Here is a 19642-nt window from a genome sequence, read left to right as displayed (position 1 = left end):
CAGCTCTGTCTTTAACTTCTGGTAATGGCTATCTCTTGTCAACAGAGTGCAAATCAATTTCAAGGCTAACGCCAAACTCTCTCATTTACATATTGTTAACTGCTCTCTCTTTTCCTGTTAAACAGGAGGAAAAAGTCATTAGATATGAGGCAGCTGTCTTATTAATGGAGGGGTGGAGTAAAATGTGAGGAACACTTCTTTTTCAGCATATACTTCTGAACAGCTTGTTCTTGTGGACAAGGACAACTGCAGAGTACCAAGGTTTGTCCATTACTTGAGAGGCTTCTGCTTTTTTTCATTTATAAAATCTCGTGTTTTCATTGTCAAATACTACCAAAATAAAGAGCTGCTCTTTACTTTCATTGTAACCAAATCCCCATCAGGCCAGAGAGACCATATGAAATAGTGTAGTTGACAATTGCCATGCATAGACAGAGAGAAAAAAACCCTCTGCCATGACATTCCTTTATGATTAAAACTTTGTTACAAACCATGAATGCATTATGGAAGAGAAAGCTGGAAGAAATCATACTGATTAGGCAAAGGAGTTGGATAAAATGACATTTCTGAAACCATTACATTCTAAAGGATTATTTACTGTCTGCTTACAGAACATCTTAAGTCGTTTTGCAGAGGGAGTCAGTTTCCTGTTTAGGGCAGTGTTTTTGTAAGCTAATGAGGGCAAAGCGTGAGCCATAGGCAATGATGCTGTGATATTAGCTGTGACAGGGAGCTTGATCATAATTATCTTAACGAGGATAGGGTTAATTACAGTGGAAACTTAAAGTTTTTTCTGTTTGAATGAGGCGGCGCTGAATACGTTGTGATGTTTTGTCGGTTTGATGTGACTCTGGAAATTGCAATGGAAATCTCTTGGCAACACTTGCTCACCTCTGGGAGCAGAGTGTGGGCCCTGCAATGAGGTAATTGAGGTGGTACCTGTGGGTGAGATAATGGGCAGCTTTCATGTCATTAGAGCAGGGAAAAGCAACCTGCAATACACCTGAATGATGTTTATTAGCCTTTTGAAACTAGGGAAAACAACTACTTGCCACTGCCCCTTCAGTGCTGGTTGTATTGTGATGGTAAGATTGTGTGTTTGTTTTAACATACCAATATCCGGAGATGTTTTTTTCTGCTGTGAACTATGACAAAACAGTGCAGATTTAATTTTAGACTGGTTCTCTTTCTTGGGGGATTTCCCGCTTTTTATACTTGTCTCTTAGGGTGTTTGTGTGCTTCTTGCTATGCTGTGTATATATACACACTCCTCTCCTCTTTTGTAATGGGCTCATAAGGAAATACTTGGAGTATATTAATATAACTATCTCACCCTCATTAAAAATAAAAAAGCCAGTATTTTGTAATGATTTCTACCTCAGGTTCTGAAAAATGCTTTCTATATACTAATTCATGATTGCAATCCTTTCTTATCCCCCATCTGCAGATGGGAAATTGAGGCACATAGAAGTTATGGGACTTACTTAAGTTTGCACCATAAAATCTATTGTGTGGATTGTACTTGAAACTTTTAAATTGTGGAGTACAACTGCTGGGCAGTATTTCCTTATACATTGTGATGGTAAAGATTGTTGCCTTGAATTTAGCAGCTAGTACCACTGAGTGACAGCAAACACATTTTTTCCTTTTTGTTTCTTTACCAACTGTCTGACCAGTTCTGGTTTGGTGCCATTTTTTTTCTTCTGTTTAAGATGAAAAAATAAGAATTCTGTGAATAGCAAAATAACATATGGCTGTAGATTTATGTTAATGACTAAACCCTCTCTCTGTACTGTGGCAACCCCTGCCATCTCCCTGGACTCTGAATTTAGGTGATTAAATCACCAAGTGCACACTGCTCTGATGACAGGAAAACAACAATTAATAAGTAACCCCCTGTGTAACACGGCTTCTTTTTAACTGAGCAGCTAATAACATTACATGGCAAAAATTATCAAAACCAGACAGGTGTAAGGAGATTTACGCACAATTTTCTCTGCCTATCTGTGAAGCTAGTACCCTTGTGTTCAGCCCAGGCTTGTGAAAGAAAGGCTGTTTCAATAGGCAACTCCCTCTAGTGTTTCAAGGCCTTTTGTCCCACTTCATGGCTTGTCATTTTGTTTTATGCCTCCCCTGCAGCAGTGTTGGATGTGTGCTTTCTTCTCCTTGCCAGTTGCCAACCATTTGCTGATTCTCATGATAAGAGTATTATATTTGCATAACATAACTCAGGAACAATGTGTATTTTGATGCTGACACTGACCAGAGCCCAAGCAATGTTTTTTTCACAAAGGACCTATTAACATCCCATAAGGCTCTGTGGTGTTGACAAGGAGGTGGCCTTCTCTGAACTCCTTTGGCAAGTCAAAGTCTTACATTGAAATGTGAGGTTTGGAAATAATCCACTATTTATATAATAAAGAGTATTTAAGGGGAATTTGCTAAACTAGGTTTGTCAAATAAACTGAAATGAAAACTCATAGCAGCTTGATAAACTCACTGCTACTTCCTCTGGGTTATTTTGCCTTTTAAAGGTACTTGGGGGAAAGCACTGTCTGAAATGTTTGCTGATCTCTCTTCTGATCTTGACTTTGGGAAAACCAAGTCTGTTGCGACCCTCTGCTGAAATAGGTAGCTTAATACAGCATGCTAGCACAGCCCTTAACGGCGTACAGTTTCTGTAGGCTGAATCAAGTTTTTCTGAAACAGCTTGTTAAAGGCAAGTGCAAAAAGTGCAACTGTTACTGTATAATGTTTATAATAGAGGCTTTTGTTCTTCCAGCTTCAGAAATTGTAGTCTCAATGCATTGTAACAATATACACATGCCATAGGGTGTAGGCATGGCAAATTTTCTTCAGGTCTGGCTGCCCAGCATCAAAACGGCATTAGTTGTACCTCCCTTTAAGAATGCCAAGTCAACAGACTTTGAGGGCTCTGGAGTCCGTGGACTGAAATACACTGTTTCAGTGCTGTGCAAATGTTACTTGAATATTCATAGTTTAGTGTACAGTACCCAGTGTAAGGGTCATGGACTTGATTTCTTTTGGTTGTTTGAACCCTCTAACTGTGATTTATAAGTGGTCAGTAAGTTGTATCTACCAAAGTGGTTATCCTGTTTTTGTTGGACAGATGAATGTTAATTGTCTATTTTGAAACCCGTATACTTTCTAATAATATTTGTACTCTCCTCTAGTAGTAGTGCCTGTAGAACTCTCTAACAGGGACCTTGGCTGTATTTTGATCTTTGCCAAAAACTGGGGAGAGGGTGAGGAAATCCCTTCAGTATAAATGTCATTGAAAACTGAATAAATAGTATAGACTGCATCTCCCTTATTCATCACATTTTATAAAACAGCCAGGAGATACAGTGATGATCTTCCCACTGGTAGGCATAGTAGATCAGCTGTCAAGTCATGCAATCTCAGCATATCTTTAGGTGTCTGGTAGGTGTATGAGCTGTGAATGCGTGTCTGTGCGTATGCTCCATATACCATGTGTCTTAGTTGATTAATGTGTGGGGTTTTTTTCCTGTTGGAATGTGCAAGCGTTGAGAATCAAGTTTTGAATAGATGCCTTAACAAGGTATCAAAGTGTTCTTTTTAGTTTTTTTCCCTGTACTTTGCTATCAGAGGAATGAACACCTTCAGAATCTTGTTTATTTATAAGCCATCATCAGCACTTCCATGTTGTGAAATGCTCCTTTTAAAGCTGCTGTCTGCAGTCTGACCTGTGGCTTGACAGTGGGACAGTAAGTTCAGAAAAGAAAGCAAATGCCTTTTCTGTCTGGAGTAATTCTGTGTTTTATTTTGTAGAGAGCATTTTATTTTGTTTGCAGGGACTCAAGAAGCAAATTAAGTGGTTAATAAAAAGAAAAAAAAAATCCTTTCTCCATTTCCTATTATTGCATGTAAGGTAACTGCTAAGAAATGATACTTGAAGTTGTATTTATTATTGTTAGCAGGGTATGATATTTCTTGGCAGAAATGATGGATGACAACTTAAATTTGTGTCCAGGGAATGAAGGTGAACTGTGACAGAGTTATTTATCTTGGGAATGGAGGTTAGGGTCAGGCGAGGCTGGGTGCCTGAAGGCACAAGACATTGACAAATTCATCCTGCAGGCCCCATATCTGAAGCCTTTTGTTTTGGATCCTGGCTACTCACTAAGTGACCCCCATCCTTCATCCTGCCAGCATGTGAAGGATGTGTTGCAGTGCCAGCACTCCCCTTGCCACTAATGCTTGTCATTCACTCTTCTGACAGGCCCAAACCAAAACTATTCCCACTCCTGAAAGGGAAGGTTAAAATATTTATTTCAGCTCATAATGGCCTCCCTGATTTAGTGCAGTATCATTTTTCCTGTTGCCTTTGTCGTTTGCAGGTCAGTAGAAGGACTGAAAACATTCAGTTACTTGGAAGAGCTGATCCTGGACAACAATCTACTCGGAAATGACCTTCTGTTACCCAGGTTACCCCACCTCCATACCCTAATGCTCAACAAGAACCAAATATCCTTTCAAAGAAATACCTGCAAAATGTCAAATGAGTTTTATGTGTCAGCCAAATTAAAGTATGTGAAATATAGTTCATGTGCAGACAAAGCATTCTCTCTTTTGGCACCTGGAATACTTCATAGTAATTTATTATAGGTCATTCATAAATGAAATGCGCCATTATATCTTCCTGTTGCTCCATTTTAGTGAGAGATCTAAGTTATGGCTCTGAAGAAATCTTTCTAATAGATAAAATAGAGAAAGAAAATAATGTCAGTGCTACCACTGTGCAGTGTTCTTGTGTTTGCTTGCGGTTCTGTTGCAGGCTGACCTCTAGTGGAATAGAGAGTGCAGTGAAACGCTATTAAGTTTTTACACTTTAAATAGCTCTTAAAACATTAAAGTAAAATAAAAAAATTAATTAAAAAAAACCCAAGAAATGTAATACTTTTCTCTATGTTAATGAAGTTGGTAATATGCATAATTTGGTAGCTGCTGTGCAACCGCACTGTAAAAGCAAGTCACTGTATTCTCGGTGTTCCAACTCTGCATAAAGTCATATAAAATGCTGTCCAAATCAAGGTCTTAATACATTAAAGTATTTATATGGGTGGTTAAGTCCATTCATAGCCAATAAGTCACTTCTACATATGCCTGAAGTTAGTGCCTGCTTAAGTTTATTCAGAATAAATATTTCAGCATTTGCCTAAGTACTCTGCTGAATCAGAGCCCCTAGTCTGTAGGCTTATAGATAATGGTCTGCAAAAACTAATTATCTGCAAGGGCTGGGCATGGACTTGATTATTAAATAATTTTCCTATACTGTGACATTTCTGGAGATTTGAAGATGCATAATATATGGTTTTACAAAAGTGAAGGGTGATCAAATTGTGGCCGAAAGGCCAACTGAGGCCTGCAGAGTCCTAGAGCACGGACTGTGAAAGCCCTTTCCTTGTAATTGCAGCGTGAGGACAAGGCTGCTCAACTGCAGGCTTTTATTACAGACAATGTAAACAGAGAGCAATTTACCTCCTACTAAAGCAAAATTCTTCTACTGAGGAGAATAAAAATAACTGCAGATTCTATGATTTCTGCACTTATTTTTGACTCTACAAATAAATAAAAATCAGCAGAGCAACTTTTATTCTTGGGGCCCTGGAAATTTGCCAAGAGTGTCTCTTGAGCAGTAACGATCATTACTGTACTAGGTATTTGGCTAGATTTCTGGTTAAATGCCAAGATTCTGTGGGTTGGATATGAGTAACTGTTTTTATTGTTTGCTGCCATGGTAAAATCTGAACTGGGCATGCTTTGATGAAGAATGTACAAGAATATTTTTGCTGATGCTATGGGTGGTGGTATGTCTGGTGCAGCATATCTCCTTCTACAAGGCATGAAATGTAAATTTGGCTGTAAGACCCAAAAGCATGTGAGTATATTTGTCCTTTCTGGGGGTGTCAAGGAGGAACTTTGCACTTCCCAAAAGGAGGGCAGGTGTATTGCATAAGAGCTCGGGGAATAAAATCAGATGGGGAAAAAAGTATCCTGTCAGTAGTATTCTTTAAAGAGTTTCTGCTGGTCTCACAGACTTACTTAAAATACTGTTGTCAAGTGACTAAGCTCTCAAAGTTAGTGATAACATGATGAGAAGGATTTGATTTATCCTGGGATTTTTTTAATCAATCTTAAAACTATGAAGTTAGAGCTTTGACAATATTGTAGTGTGTTGCCAGTAATTTAGTAGAGGAGTTGCAGAAGTGTTTGTAAAACACCTAATGTATACAAACTGCCCAGAGAAGGAAAAATAACCACTGTCCATCATTAACATTTTTGAGCCCTAGGGAGTAGTTATTTCTTGTAGGGAAGACACCGCAGTCTTCAGAAGCACAGAGACTTTCCGTATTTCTCCCTTCTATGTTGATACCATATTTGAAAAAGGTCTCTTTTGAACTTGAATCACTTCTTTTAATGAGTGATTTCTCTATAGAATTCTTTGAAAAACGTTCAAATAAGAATGTACATTTAATAGAATAATGAAATACATTACAGGAAAGATTCTTTAGTATATGACAGTAGGACTACAGAAAGGATACAAGTGAGCAAAGAATACTGATTTGAAACAGAACTTCAATGGTGGAATATTACCATGTGTGCATAAATAGATACATATGGAGAGAAAGAGAGAGGTGAAAACAAACAAAAAGCCAAACTGACCCCTGTGAAAACTGGAATAACATGTAAACTTTAAAACTCCTATGTGAGCTTTCCTGGGTATCTTTTTGTATTACTGTACTCTTTGCTATTTCTCTCCTTTTATTTTGGCTTCATTTTGATCCAGATCCTGTTTTGATAGTTCTGATAAAAGCTTTCTACTCCTTTTACATGGTTCACTTATTGTGTAGTGTTGTATATGTAAATAACATTTGGCCCCTCCTAACATAATGTCTGGATACACTGTACAGATGTGAAATCTTATCTCTAAATCAGGTAAATACTTAGAAGAATCAGCTAATATTTTTTTCTTCAAATAGTGGTTGCATATCTCAGTTACAGTTAGGCTACCATCAGTTTTCCTACTAGAAATGGAAGAAGCAAATTTAAATATTACTATTTTAAAAACAGTCTCCTAGTGTTATACCTCAACCTTTCTGTAATGTGTAATCTGTTAAAAATGTATTAAAATACAGTCTATATAGCTGAAATACATAAAGGATAGTTATCAACATTGCGCAGTATTGGACTACATGTCTAATATGCTTTTTTTATGTGTATAATATGTTTTTACAAAAGTCTGATTTACTTTAGGAAACATATCTTAGTTTCACTATCAGACACAATGGATGGCAGAAAGCAATACAGACTAAGATGGATGAGTGGTAGGTAGGAAGTTGATTTTGGAGGAGGACTCATGACTGCAATCACCTATGCTTGTAATGGGAAGCCTCATTTCTCCTTTTAAGTGTGTTCACTAGATACTAAGAAACAGTCAGGAAACTTCTAAATAGATTTATTCCTCTGTGTGTGTTATAGCAGTGTGAGGTTTCATGGGTTTTCACTGTGCCGATCATGGCTGGTGTCACAGTGCAACTATATAGTATAGACATTTCCATTTCCTTTACATTTCAGTCTTTTTTGTACTTGTTAAAACTACTCAAAAGGGCAGCTGTGATAGTTTGTCAAATATATATACCTGTATGCTGAAAATTAGATGGTGTTCTCTGCCTCACTTCATAATAGACAAGTCTGATAACGAACCAGATTGCTGATTCTCTGAAGTAAAAGCCTTATTTCTTTACATAGTCCTGTGAGCTAGTCATCCATTTAACATACATTCTATACACTTCTGAAGAAGCGATACCAAAATTAATTTAGAATAAAGGTGTTGAATGTAGATGTAGAATGGAGACATTGAATCTAGGTCTAGGTTTTGAATGGTTTAGAGGAAAACCAAAATATTTCATGCCATAGAGTGGGAAATCTAGAGCTGGGCAGAATGCCCATAATGGTATTGCATTACTTATGGCAAAGGCAGTTTTCAGTGTGCTTCACATCTAAGGATTATATGTTCTTGAGTCTTTGAAAACAGCATATATCGAGTACCTCAACTGAAGAATGTACAAATAAGTACTTCTGGTATAATCTGTCTTCACAGAGGTCTCATCATAATTCCTAACAGTTATGGATTTGTTTAACCCCCAAACTGTACATGGTAATGTATTTTGCCTTTGTGCTTGTTCCTACATTGTTCTGAAGTGCTTGAAAACAGAAGTCCAAGTCTGACCAGAATCTCATTATGTTAAGTGCTGAGGACATGATGTTTAGATTGAGTGAATATGTTAAAGGTATAAATCGTCTCCTATTATGCACAGATCCTTAACTCCACTAAGCAAAGATCTAAGCTGAAATGGTACAGCAGTCTTCCCGCATATACTTGTGAGCTCTCCACTCCACAATGGCAGATTTGGCTAAATCTGTGTGTGGCTTGTTAGAGAACCGCAATACCCAATGAGACAAAAATCTTTCTTCTAGAATAAAGTGTACCTGAAGTAAAAATTAAGTAAATCATCTACAGATGATATGTCTGTTAAGTAAAATACCTTTGGAAGAGGGAGATAGTCTTCAGTCCAGGTGATTCCTTATTCTGTTCTACAGCAGTGCTTGGACCAGTTCAACTTAAAAAAAAATGGCGAGCTGCTGCTTTATTCTTAATTGTCTTCGTGTTGCCTTGGGAACCTTGAGCAACGCTTGGGCAGAATAGTGTTTTAAAAAAAAATCCAAACAAAAAACAAACTTTGAAAGAAAAGACATATGGTTTCAGGATGGACCTGTCTAGGGAACCAGAAACATAATTTGATTGCAGGAATAGAAACATTTCTTCTTTTTCTCATGTTTGTATACCTAACAACATTGAAACCTGGTCTTCAAATCTACAGCCTTAGAACCATGGACTTTTTGAAATACCCTTAAAAGCACTGGCAACTCCAGCTACGCAGAGAAAACTAATGCTGCTCCAGTAGGCACAATGGGATTATTTTTTTTTCCAAGTATTCAGTATGCAGGAAGCTCTCCATGAGGTGTACGGTCTTAGTTAATTACCACCTGTGCTGCAACTTTTCTTTCTTGAGCAAAGTGGTTTTAAAGTCAGTAAACAAGGCCTTATCTCAAAGCCCTATCTCCCTACCAGATAGGGTTCAGGACAGAACGTGGCATACAAACGACTATGCGTGACATCCTATTGCACATAGAGAAGGGGGAGATGTATACTTGCATATTGCAAGCTATTTCTGTGGTTATCCAACCTTGAAGACCTGGTACATTCTAATGGAAAAGCGTTCAGGTGGCAAAGATCTTTTCACACTGCATTCAGAGGAGAATTGGTAACTTCTGCTTTAAGGCTATTTGCCTGTGGAAGAGCTTGTGATTGCTACTTCGTGTTTGTGATAAATTTAATTGAAGCAAATGTTTAAAATGGGAATAAATACAGGTACCTTGCTCATTTATGACTCTGGTAGAAGTGCTATCCAGCTGTTTTAATGTTAGGTTGATTGCAGCACCTGCATGACAGATGGTTAGTTGGCAGAAGACTTTTGAATGACAGTTTTGGGTCTTTCTACATGGCAGTCTGGAATTCTGCGTGATATTTCTGATATTCTCTATGTAGGTATTTAAAAAATATTTTGAATGTAAAGCTGATTGCTCTTTAGTTTGTCTCTTTGCTTCCAAGAACTTCCAAAAGCTGTAATCACAGGAGGTCATTAACATGAAAAGGTCTCCTGCAACTCTTTTGGGGCAGTGGGATGGCTAAAGATTTGAAAAGACTAAGTACAAACTTTTTGAATGAAAATGGTGGAGCATCTTGGAAAGCACTGAGAGAGAGAGTACAAGAGTGGTTACTTATAAAATCAATATATTTGAGTGTGTGACTAGTAAAAAGAACTGCTGGCAGAGAAAAAGGTTACAGAAAGAAAACCCAGATTCTCTTGCATACTTCAAACTATATGCAAACTATAATTGAGTCGTGAGATAGGAAATATGTGTAGGCTAGTTTATTTGGACAGTTATATGTTAGCATAGCATTTGTATAGAGTTATATAGAATAATTTCATTTCGAAACTGTTAGCAAAGTTGTCTTTCTGCATGGGTTTGACCAGCTGTCCCTGAAGAACAACCATAAATATGGTTATACCAAGAATACTGGTAAGAGAGGAAACAGTATGGAGTTTGGGGATGACCAGCATCAGTCCTCAGTATTTAAAGGAGCTGGACCCTTAAATTATGCTCTGTAAAGGATTCATGTAGTCTGTGCCCTGGAAATCTGCTGGAGGGACTAGTGGAAGGACACAGTTAAAAAGACTCTTGACAATAGAGGTCTGTGTCCTGGTTTCAGTATTAAACCACATTAAACCACAACAGTCTGGAATAGTGGAACATGTGAGACATCATCTAGTATAGCAGAATGGTCTTTTTACTGTGCTGGCTGTCACAAGACACAGCTTAGCATCAAAATGGCTGTCCCTGCTTGTAAAGTTCTCCTAAAAGTGACTAAGTGAAGTGGCATTATACTATCCACTCAGAGTTTACAACTTTGACCTTGTTCAAATGTAATGTTCCCTGGGGACAATTTAACTTTGAATCACACCAATTCTTCCTTGGTAGTAGTCTTGAATACTGTGGAACTAATCTTTGAAGGGTTTGTAAGGGGCCGTAGTCCTGACTAGCACTAGAATTTTAATCCAGGCTTCACGATTTTCTACAAAACAAACAAAAAATGTTATGAACTTGCATAGACCATTAATTCTTAGCCAGAGAAGGGAGATGCATAATTTGCTTTGTGCTTTTGCTTGTTGCTTTTGCCTTCAGGAGAACCTCCAAAACTATGGTATTGGGTACCATATAGTGAGTGAAAATAGACAAGTCGGAACATACTTATTTGTGGGATATTTTTTGTTGCATAAAACTTGCAAAAAATTACATTGCTCTGCAGCTTACCTCGACTCACCATAGTACTATATTTTCCAAGTAATTCTGTTGCTAATGTCTCAGTGCTGCTGGTAGCATTTGTTTTTCTGAACAGAAGATACAGGTACATGGTTATGTATGCTTCTGTGTATGTATGCTGTGAACAGTCTACTGTAAATATGCCTGTGTGGTATACATAAGTGTAACATAATGAAGAGGCTTAAAAAAGTTTATCTGACTGAGAGGTACCCAGTTCTTGTAAATGTTTCCCTAATTTAATACTAGAAATAGTGTAAGAAGTCAGTATAGTCTTCTGATGAGGATGAAATTTTAAAGTATGTCTAGTATGTTAATTATTCATGGAGGCCACGTTGTGTTTTTGGAGAGGACCATTGTTGTATAATTGCTGAGAATTAATGTTTTAGCTTGTGCGCTAAAGAGCTGAAGAGTTTAAAATTTTTATTGTTGCAGATTTTTATTTTAGTCAATGTCTGTTAGAAAGAGAGGCATTAATAGATTGGTAATGATGACATTGTTGAATTAGGAGATGGATTGCTACACTAAGGCACTTTAATTGTCATAACAGTGACACTTTAAACCAGTTTTCAAACAACAGACTATAGTGTAAGTATTTGCATCACTGTTACACATTCACCTGGTGACCAGTGACACTGTCTTCAGAAAGATCAGTTCAGGGCTGTTGTCACACTGCTTTAAATAAACAAATAATTTTTCACTAGTACTGTCCATGGATTTAATTGTGGCTTTGCTTTTTGGAAAGAATGGAGCTGAAATTGGTCTTAGAAATGGCACAGCAGGACTTTGCAGCTCTTTGGCTCTGATTGCACCAGTATGGCACTCCTTAGGCTGCAACAATAAACAATAAAAAGGAAGCTGGCAATAAAATTTCAGACTTACTTTTGATTTTCTCCCTCTGTGTTTTCCTAGCATTGTTTTAGAAAGACTTTACACTTTTGGTGGCATCGTATAGTTCCAGTATTGTGATTAAAATAAGTATATGACATGCTAATTAACTAAACAGTACGCTAGAAGTGCACCATGACTTACGACTCATCTCTGAGAAACACTTAATCATTAGAATTTGAACAGGATATCATTTACGTTTTCCTACATGCTTTGTAAGAATCACTGTGATGGCAGGTGGATGGGGCTGCTTGGGAAAATAATCTGTACCTTGCATTTTGTTTTGTTTTTAAGAGGGATGAGAAAAGATAGTTAAAGTCCCAAAGAGCAGAAATTTTAATTATTTTATTTATGATATAACTGCTGATTCTGGCACAAAAGATTTGACTATCATAAGCCACAGGTTGGTTTGTTCTCAAGTGTCACTGGTGTCCTGTTATTTTGGGACTGTCTAAGCCTGCAAAGCTTCAACTTTTCTTTGAATTAGTGACCTTCTACTTTTGAAGTGATTATGTCCAATTCTTGGGGTTTGTCCTGTGCACATGTTTCTGTTGCAGCTGATATTGAAATAATGCTAGGATGCTAAACATCTATTTCAGTAGAGGGAGATGAGTAAATGATAACAGAGAAAAGGTCAGGGGAGTCTCACACAGAACTGTGCAGTAAGAGGTCTGTGTGTCATTCCCAGTTATCCTTGCCCGAGATAATTTTTAAGGGAGGGTGTTTCTGCATCTAAAATCAGTGCTCAGGGTTTAGATGTGAGATATTAGAATCTAGACACTAATTTCCAAATTTGGGGAGATTTAGATTTTTGAGATGCAGATTATCAACTGCTGTTATTTACCCAAAACTCAGTGAATTTGGTGTCTCTCCCTTTTACTTTCCATAGGACTTTGATGCATAGTCTTACACTTCTTGCAAATCTAAGCTGACACTGCTTTTCATCATTACATATCTAAATACATTTTTATATTTACCCCTAAGTCTGCATGGTCAGATAGGAGTTAGAATATGTCATACTCCACATTCAGCAAATTGTTGGGGAGAAAAGCTTCTACCCCAGAAAAAGCTCTACTGAATTGACAAGCAATAATTCTGCATGTTTACTCCATAGAAGAAGCAAAAAGGTTGGGTTTTGGTTTGTTTTTTTTGGTTGGTTGGTTGGTTTGGGTTTTTTCTCCTTTCGATAGGAAATGGCCAGATACAATCTAAGCCTTGCAATAGCTAACTCCCTGTGTGTGACAGCTGTTATGGAAATAACTGTCTTTTGTAATAATAAGCTATTTCTCTCAGGGAACCTTTTTGCAACTTAAGCAGTCCTGCAAGAAATTAAGTGTTTCTCCTGGCTGAGGGAGGGTGCCAGATTCAAGCACTTCTCTAAAAGCCTTAGGAAATCTTTTAAAAGCCTTTCACTTGAACATGTGTGGAAAAAGTTTGTGACCTTCCCGTCACAGTCACATACTTCCTGAAAGAGCCATGAAAAAGTTTATGTATGAGCTTGAGGTCCAGATATGAGAAAATGAGAATTAGCACCAAATTTTGGTTGGGAATTCATCCTGGCTAACAAAGATGATTTATATTATATGGTGCTACAAAAAGAATTTTCCTTAGGGTTTGGCTGATTACTTACTGGCATATAGCATTCCATAATGTGGCTTTGCCAAATCAAAAGTTAGCCTTTTTACCTTTTAAATTAATTCATAGAACTAACTTCAAACCCTCCTTTTTCTCACTCATGCAAAATATTTGAGTGTGATTCCTCAGACCTTAGGGGACAGAATGTGAACTATGAGTGCAGATACATTGATTTTAATATATTAAAATTAGTAATTTTCAGCATGATCTTCATGTGTGTTTGGAAATAAAACAAAATTTCAGGCTTACAAAAGGAAGACCACATTTTTAACGATGAAGCTGCTCTTTCCATTCTGTATTGCTTCTGTTGCCCTTAAGATATTGAGGTGAAGAAATAAAGTAAATTCCATCAGCTAAAAATAACAAAGATAACAGAAACACATAAATCAAGTATAAATAATAGCAACACAAGTGAACTGAGGATTTAAAATAATAGTTGTGGTCTCTAACAGCAGGAGTGGATAAAAACAGAGCAATGAAATGCCCTTTAATGGTTTTGAATAATTATTTCTATTGTCTAAGTCAGTCAATTTTTAAACATTGAAAACTTTTTGCATGCATATGCGTGGCATCTTTTTTGAGAATCATGCTTTTTTCTCTGCATGTAAGTTGAAGTAAATAAGAATGTATAGTTTGTGTCTTACAGACTGTCACACTGTATTTTAACAAAATGATTTGCTTTATTTGATCAGTCAACAGGGTGCAAACGGTTGAATATTGTTGTTATGCTTAAATCTAAGCTGTGATTTCCAATATTGCAGTGGTTAAAAGACAGTTTAACCTTTGTTTACTTGTTTGTTTTAATATAGTTTACAATATTGAAGGTGTATCATGATTATTTTTGTTCTGAGGAATATAGTTAAAAAGCCTCATGAACACTAAAATGTAAGGCTATTTTAATTAAAAATTTTATGCTTTACAAGACTTTAAAGCTTCATATATAAAATACTTGAAACACTGAAGTCTTTAAGTTGCATTTAGTGAAGCATTAATTCACATGTACTAATTGAGTAATTATGAGTGTGTTGCTGTGGCACTCAAAGCATTTATATGCTGGGAGTGAACATGGTTTGTTGTAGTTTGACTTTTTTCTTCTTTTTTTTTTTTAAAAACTCATTTTCCAGTGGACTGAATATATTAGTGATGAATGTGCTGTGAAACTAACTGTTTGTTTCCATGCTGGAAAAGTTTCATGGCTCCAGCAATTGCTAGCCATTTTACCACACAGCATCCATCATTTTGTCAAAGTTTTAATGTTTTGTAGTGAACCACCTAGGAAAGAAAGGAGGAGAAAAGAATGACAAAATAGCCAAATTCTTTCATTCCATGCCAAAAAACTGACTGAAGTTTATCCCTGTTTGCCCTTGGAACAATTAATGTGACATTTTCCCAAATGCCATACTAAATTTGATTGTCAGTTATTGAAATGTATGTTTAAATCAGCAGTGATGCAACTCTAAATGCTTTTTTCATTAGTGTCATTGAATCCTTAACCCACAACCTTTGACACATAACAGAATTAGAAAGCCTTTTGGACCATTTGGCTGAAGTAGTGCCCTCACTACAGTATCTCAGTTTGCTTGGAAACATGGCCTGCCCAAATGAACTGGTCTGCAAAGAAAAAGATGAAGATGACTACCAGAGGTACAGGTTAGTGTTTTCACTTGTAGATATGATAAGGCATGTCAGTTTTGTTTTATTACCAGAAAAATATCGAACTAAAATCAACTCAGAATCTCAAACAAACAACTACTCTATTCTTAAAGCACTGTGGCATATTCTGCCATGAAACACCTGGGAATTTGAGTAACCCCATTTCAGCGGGAACCATATATCAAGAAATATTTTAGTACTGTACAGCACATGTTTGAGTTGAGCAGGTGTGCAGAGGCTTTCGTGAATGTGGGTGCTTATATGTACCTACTTACAGCCTTTCCTTCTTTAAGGCCAACATAAGGCAAAATTTACATACGCTAAGGGTGACAGTCAATAAAAAAAAAATCGCTACGCTTAGGTAGCCAGTTGCATTGTCTTCTGCTAACATTCGATTAAGGTGATGAGTTTTTTCTACTATAGTTATCAAGGCACTATTAAAGAACACAGAAGAAAGTACTCCTATATTGTGCTGCTTTACTCAGAGCAGTTAGTGTTTAGATTCAAATAATTTTAATGAACTAGATTACACACAAGCTCATCTGGAAATTAATATGGAAGCCTGATAAAATACTGTATGTCCAACTGATCCAACTAAAATGTTGCTAAAAATTGCAAAGATTATTTTTTAAAAAATAAAAATACTTGTGACTGATGATGACTGTGAGTATAGATCCAAAACGTACGGAATGTCTGCTGAAGTGACATAAGTTTCATAGTTATAACCTTTAGGCAAGTGAGACACTGATTATTTAAAAAATAAAAAAAAAAGTCGTTGGATTTCTTTCTCCTTGCTCAGCTCTGATACAAGATTTCAGACTGTGTTTGGTGGCGTTTTTCACATCATCTGAAGATGGCTGGCTGAGGCAGGTCAGAGCCAAGCAGCACTGGTCACCATGCTGCCGACCCTGCAGAGCCTGAGCTTACTTTTTATTAGCAGACCACCTGCAGTATTCAGAGTTATATAATAAAACTCTGATTTTTATCTTCATGTAATCCGAACTCTGCTGTAGGAGTTAGGACAAAACAATACAAAGTGGCAGAGACTAAAAGAAGGTTTATTGGGAAGTGGCACGAATTCGATGTCCTAGTTTATTGCTCATCAATGCTGTAGGTTGAAACAGCAGCACAGCTGTCCCAAGTGTGCATACACTTTTTTTTTCTTTGTTCCAAATTTTTCAGAAGGATTTCTAGGTTATCACTAGCCTAAAGACTTTCACCTTCTAACGATTCAACTTTTGAATCCATCTTAGCTCTAGCATTTTGGTTTTCTCCAAGTCGAGTAACCTCGATTTAATAAAATATTTTCCCATTGCTTTCACACTTAAGTGGAAGGTATGCCTACTATCCAGCTTATGAGAGTCTAATAGTGCTGTCTCTATGTAAATTTATGTGGCATTTGCACTAGAGAATTGCTTAAAAAATGAATGATATTTCTACAGTTTACTGTTTTTCACTTTAAGTATGTTTTCTGACAATATGTCTCCTATTAATCATTTAAGCAAAAGCAGTACTTTAAAGGAGCCATTCAGAGGCAAGAACCCATGGTTCATTTAGTGCTGTCTGAAAAAATTCTTTATTGATTGACATCCTCTGTGGTTATGTGATGTAATATTTATAATATGTCATACAGCCATACATCAAAACAAGCATGTCTGTTGTTTCTTTTAAATGCAAAAATGTTGATTTCAGGGAGGTCAAGGTAGTTTTAGGTCACATCGTGGCAAACCACTGTGTCAAAGTGTGAAGTGATTGTATTTATGCATCTGCTGGAAACTGCAACATTGCTTCCATTTTCTTTCCCCTCAATTTTTCAAAAACCTGGGTATTTTTTCCATATAAACTAGGTTACTTAAAGCTCTCTTAAGAAAGAAGGATGGGCTTCTAATTAGTTGAATGATTTATGGTTCTGCTACTATAATGAAAGCTTCCTGATACCTTTCTGTAATTATTTGTTACATTACATGAAATGTGTTTGCCAGACAAGTTTAGACTCAAAAAAACAAAAACATCTGTCTGTCTATCTATTTATTTATTTATCTTTAGGGGAATATATTCAAGTACATGGTGGAACTGATTAAAAGTACTATGCTAATTTTATTCTGAATAGCTAATTCAGAGTTTTGAATACATGTTCTGAAGCATTTTGGACACAACTTTTTTCTTCCTTCCCCCAAACATACAGGTTTATCTCACAAATTCAACAGCAGCAAGCTATCCTGAGTGAGAAAGTATTTGTATTTTATCAAATGTATCGCTTCAAATCTCAAAAGCAAACATTTGCAATGGCCAGTTGCAGCATTTTTTAATGGTTTGAAGTAACTTTTTTTCATAAGATTTTTATTTTTTTCAGAAAATTTGTCATACAGAAAGCATCAAAAGATTGCATTTCAGTGAACCTGAATTATGTGAACATTTTGCTTTGCCATAAACTTTAACTGGTTTTGTTTTGTTCTGAATAGGAACTTTTTGTAAATTTTTGCAGTGACCATTGGAACCACAGCTTCATTTTTCACTGACCTTTAATTTCATTCCTACTGAGTTCAATTAGAGTTCAGGCTGTTTAGTTCCTCAACCAGAAAGAGAAGGTGCTAGAAATCAAAGCTTTACTTAGTCTTTTCATTCCAAGAAACTGAAAAGATCTGTAAAACCCCTAAAATCTCAACCTTAAAAATATATGGAAAATCAAAATTTTAAAAACTCAAGGTCCCCTGATTTACTGTGATATTAGTAACGGAGATAAAAAGTAATATTACGTCTTTTAAAAATAATTAGATTTTATCAGAAATACTTGGAAAATGTATAAAGCTATGCTTTTTGTCAAGAAGCTACATTCTGGTTCTTCAGGTAATCCGTTGGTATGCTATTTCTATCAATTTCAATACTAAAGCTTTTCCCTAGTTTTTCATTAAAAATAGGTTTTATACCAAAACCACTGTTATGACTTTTTCTCAAAAAAATTTTTTTTTTTCTTTTTCTTTCCCCTAAGAAACATAGTAACATTTGAGCGGGATATTTTTTTAGAAAAAGAAAAATGAAAACCTATTTTTTTCCCCCCATCCCTGTTATTCCTCTTTACCTTTCAAATGTGTAGGAGAACAAATTGATGAAAACACTTTTATGTTTGTTATTGTAATTTTTACTTAGGAAAAGCAAATGGAAACTTCCCTTCTGTGGTATTTTTATAAGCAAACTTGTTTTGTTCATTTAAAAAACTCATGTTTTTTCCATAATTTGTAAAATGGCTTTACATTCTTTCGGGGGGGGGAGGGGGGGAAGTGCTATAAATTCTTACTTTTTATCTTTTTTTTTTTTAATATTTCCATATTTGGGAAGTGATATTTTGCAAAGGGATATCTTGGGTGTGAGGGCAAGGGAAAACAGAATATCTAAAATATAATGGTGATAGGAAAGTTTTAAAAGCTTTTGGCTCAAACAGAAAGCAAGAAACACTGAAAAACAGCTTGCAAAACAGTGCTTCCTCTAAAATAACCTATTCTACAATCTCTACTTTGAAGATTGTGTGAAAGCAAAGGTCATGACCTGGAGATCAAAGTAACAGAAGTCAACACAATAATTGCTGGTTGCTTCTCTTGTACCTGCGCTTGGTCAGTTTTGTGGGTGTATTGTTTGCAGTGAAAACTTCAAATGTGGTGTTACTGAACTGTGAAAAATCATCTGGGTCAGAATGTATTACAAAGCATTTGCGAATGCTGCAGGTGACCTCACCTATTTTCATTAAAGCGATATGATTGTGAAGGATGTATGCCATGTGTGAAGTTTTCAGTGCTTGTTCATTCTTCTTTGCTCCTTATTGACATTTCCTGGAATGATGCATTCATTAAGTGCTGTTGACATGGAAACAAGGGCAAGTGGAAACAAATGCCTGAGTTTATTTTAAATTAGCTTAAAAGTACATATACTAGATATGCTATCTTTGGCAGGGGGAGCAAATGGTGATAACCTTATGAAGTCCTCTTAAGATATAACAGCAAGAAAGGAAGTGCATGCATTTTGTATGCATTAACTTTTCAAGCTAAATCAGCAATTCCCATCCCACAGGTTTGATTCTGTGGAGTGCTAGGTCCTCGTACAGCATTTTCAGTTTCCTTGCAGTTTTGTTCTGTTTTATTGCGGTTTTGTTTTGTTTTAGTGGTTTGGTTTTCTACTTGAGACGGAACCTTCTCATCTGTTTTAAATAGTCTTGTTATTGAATTTGGATAATAATATAAATACATAAATATGTATACAAGAGGCAATAGAAGACTAGAAGTCCTCACTCAGTAATGAAAATAATGCTAATATACTTGGTCAATATCAGTGAACTTACTGTGGAGGGTCTCTTTTAGCAGGAGGGATTGAAGCCTGTGGTACTTCTGTATCTATTTTTTATGTATTTAATGAGATGATTAGGGTATTCCCTTACAACTGTACAATCTATGAATCTGTACTACTTCACTGTTTGCATGAGGCATTG

General features: G+C 36.4%; 1 protein-coding gene across 1 annotated transcript in view; it reads left to right on the top strand.

The window, feature by feature from the left end:
• Positions 1 to 19642, top strand: part of LRMDA (leucine rich melanocyte differentiation associated) — a 694168-nt gene that overhangs the window by 380606 nt on the left and 293920 nt on the right. The window contains exons 3-4 of the mRNA XM_069796267.1: positions 4383 to 4514; positions 15028 to 15162. Of these exons, the coding sequence (XP_069652368.1) occupies positions 4383 to 4514; positions 15028 to 15162 (267 nt within the window). The remainder of the gene's footprint in view (positions 1 to 4382; positions 4515 to 15027; positions 15163 to 19642) is intronic.

This window comes from Haliaeetus albicilla, chromosome 11 (genome assembly GCF_947461875.1).
Source record: "Haliaeetus albicilla chromosome 11, bHalAlb1.1, whole genome shotgun sequence".
Classification (NCBI taxonomy): Eukaryota; Metazoa; Chordata; class Aves; order Accipitriformes; family Accipitridae; genus Haliaeetus; species Haliaeetus albicilla.
The sequence above is the reverse complement of the archived record's forward strand: the minus strand, read 5'-3'. Positions and strand labels throughout refer to the sequence as shown.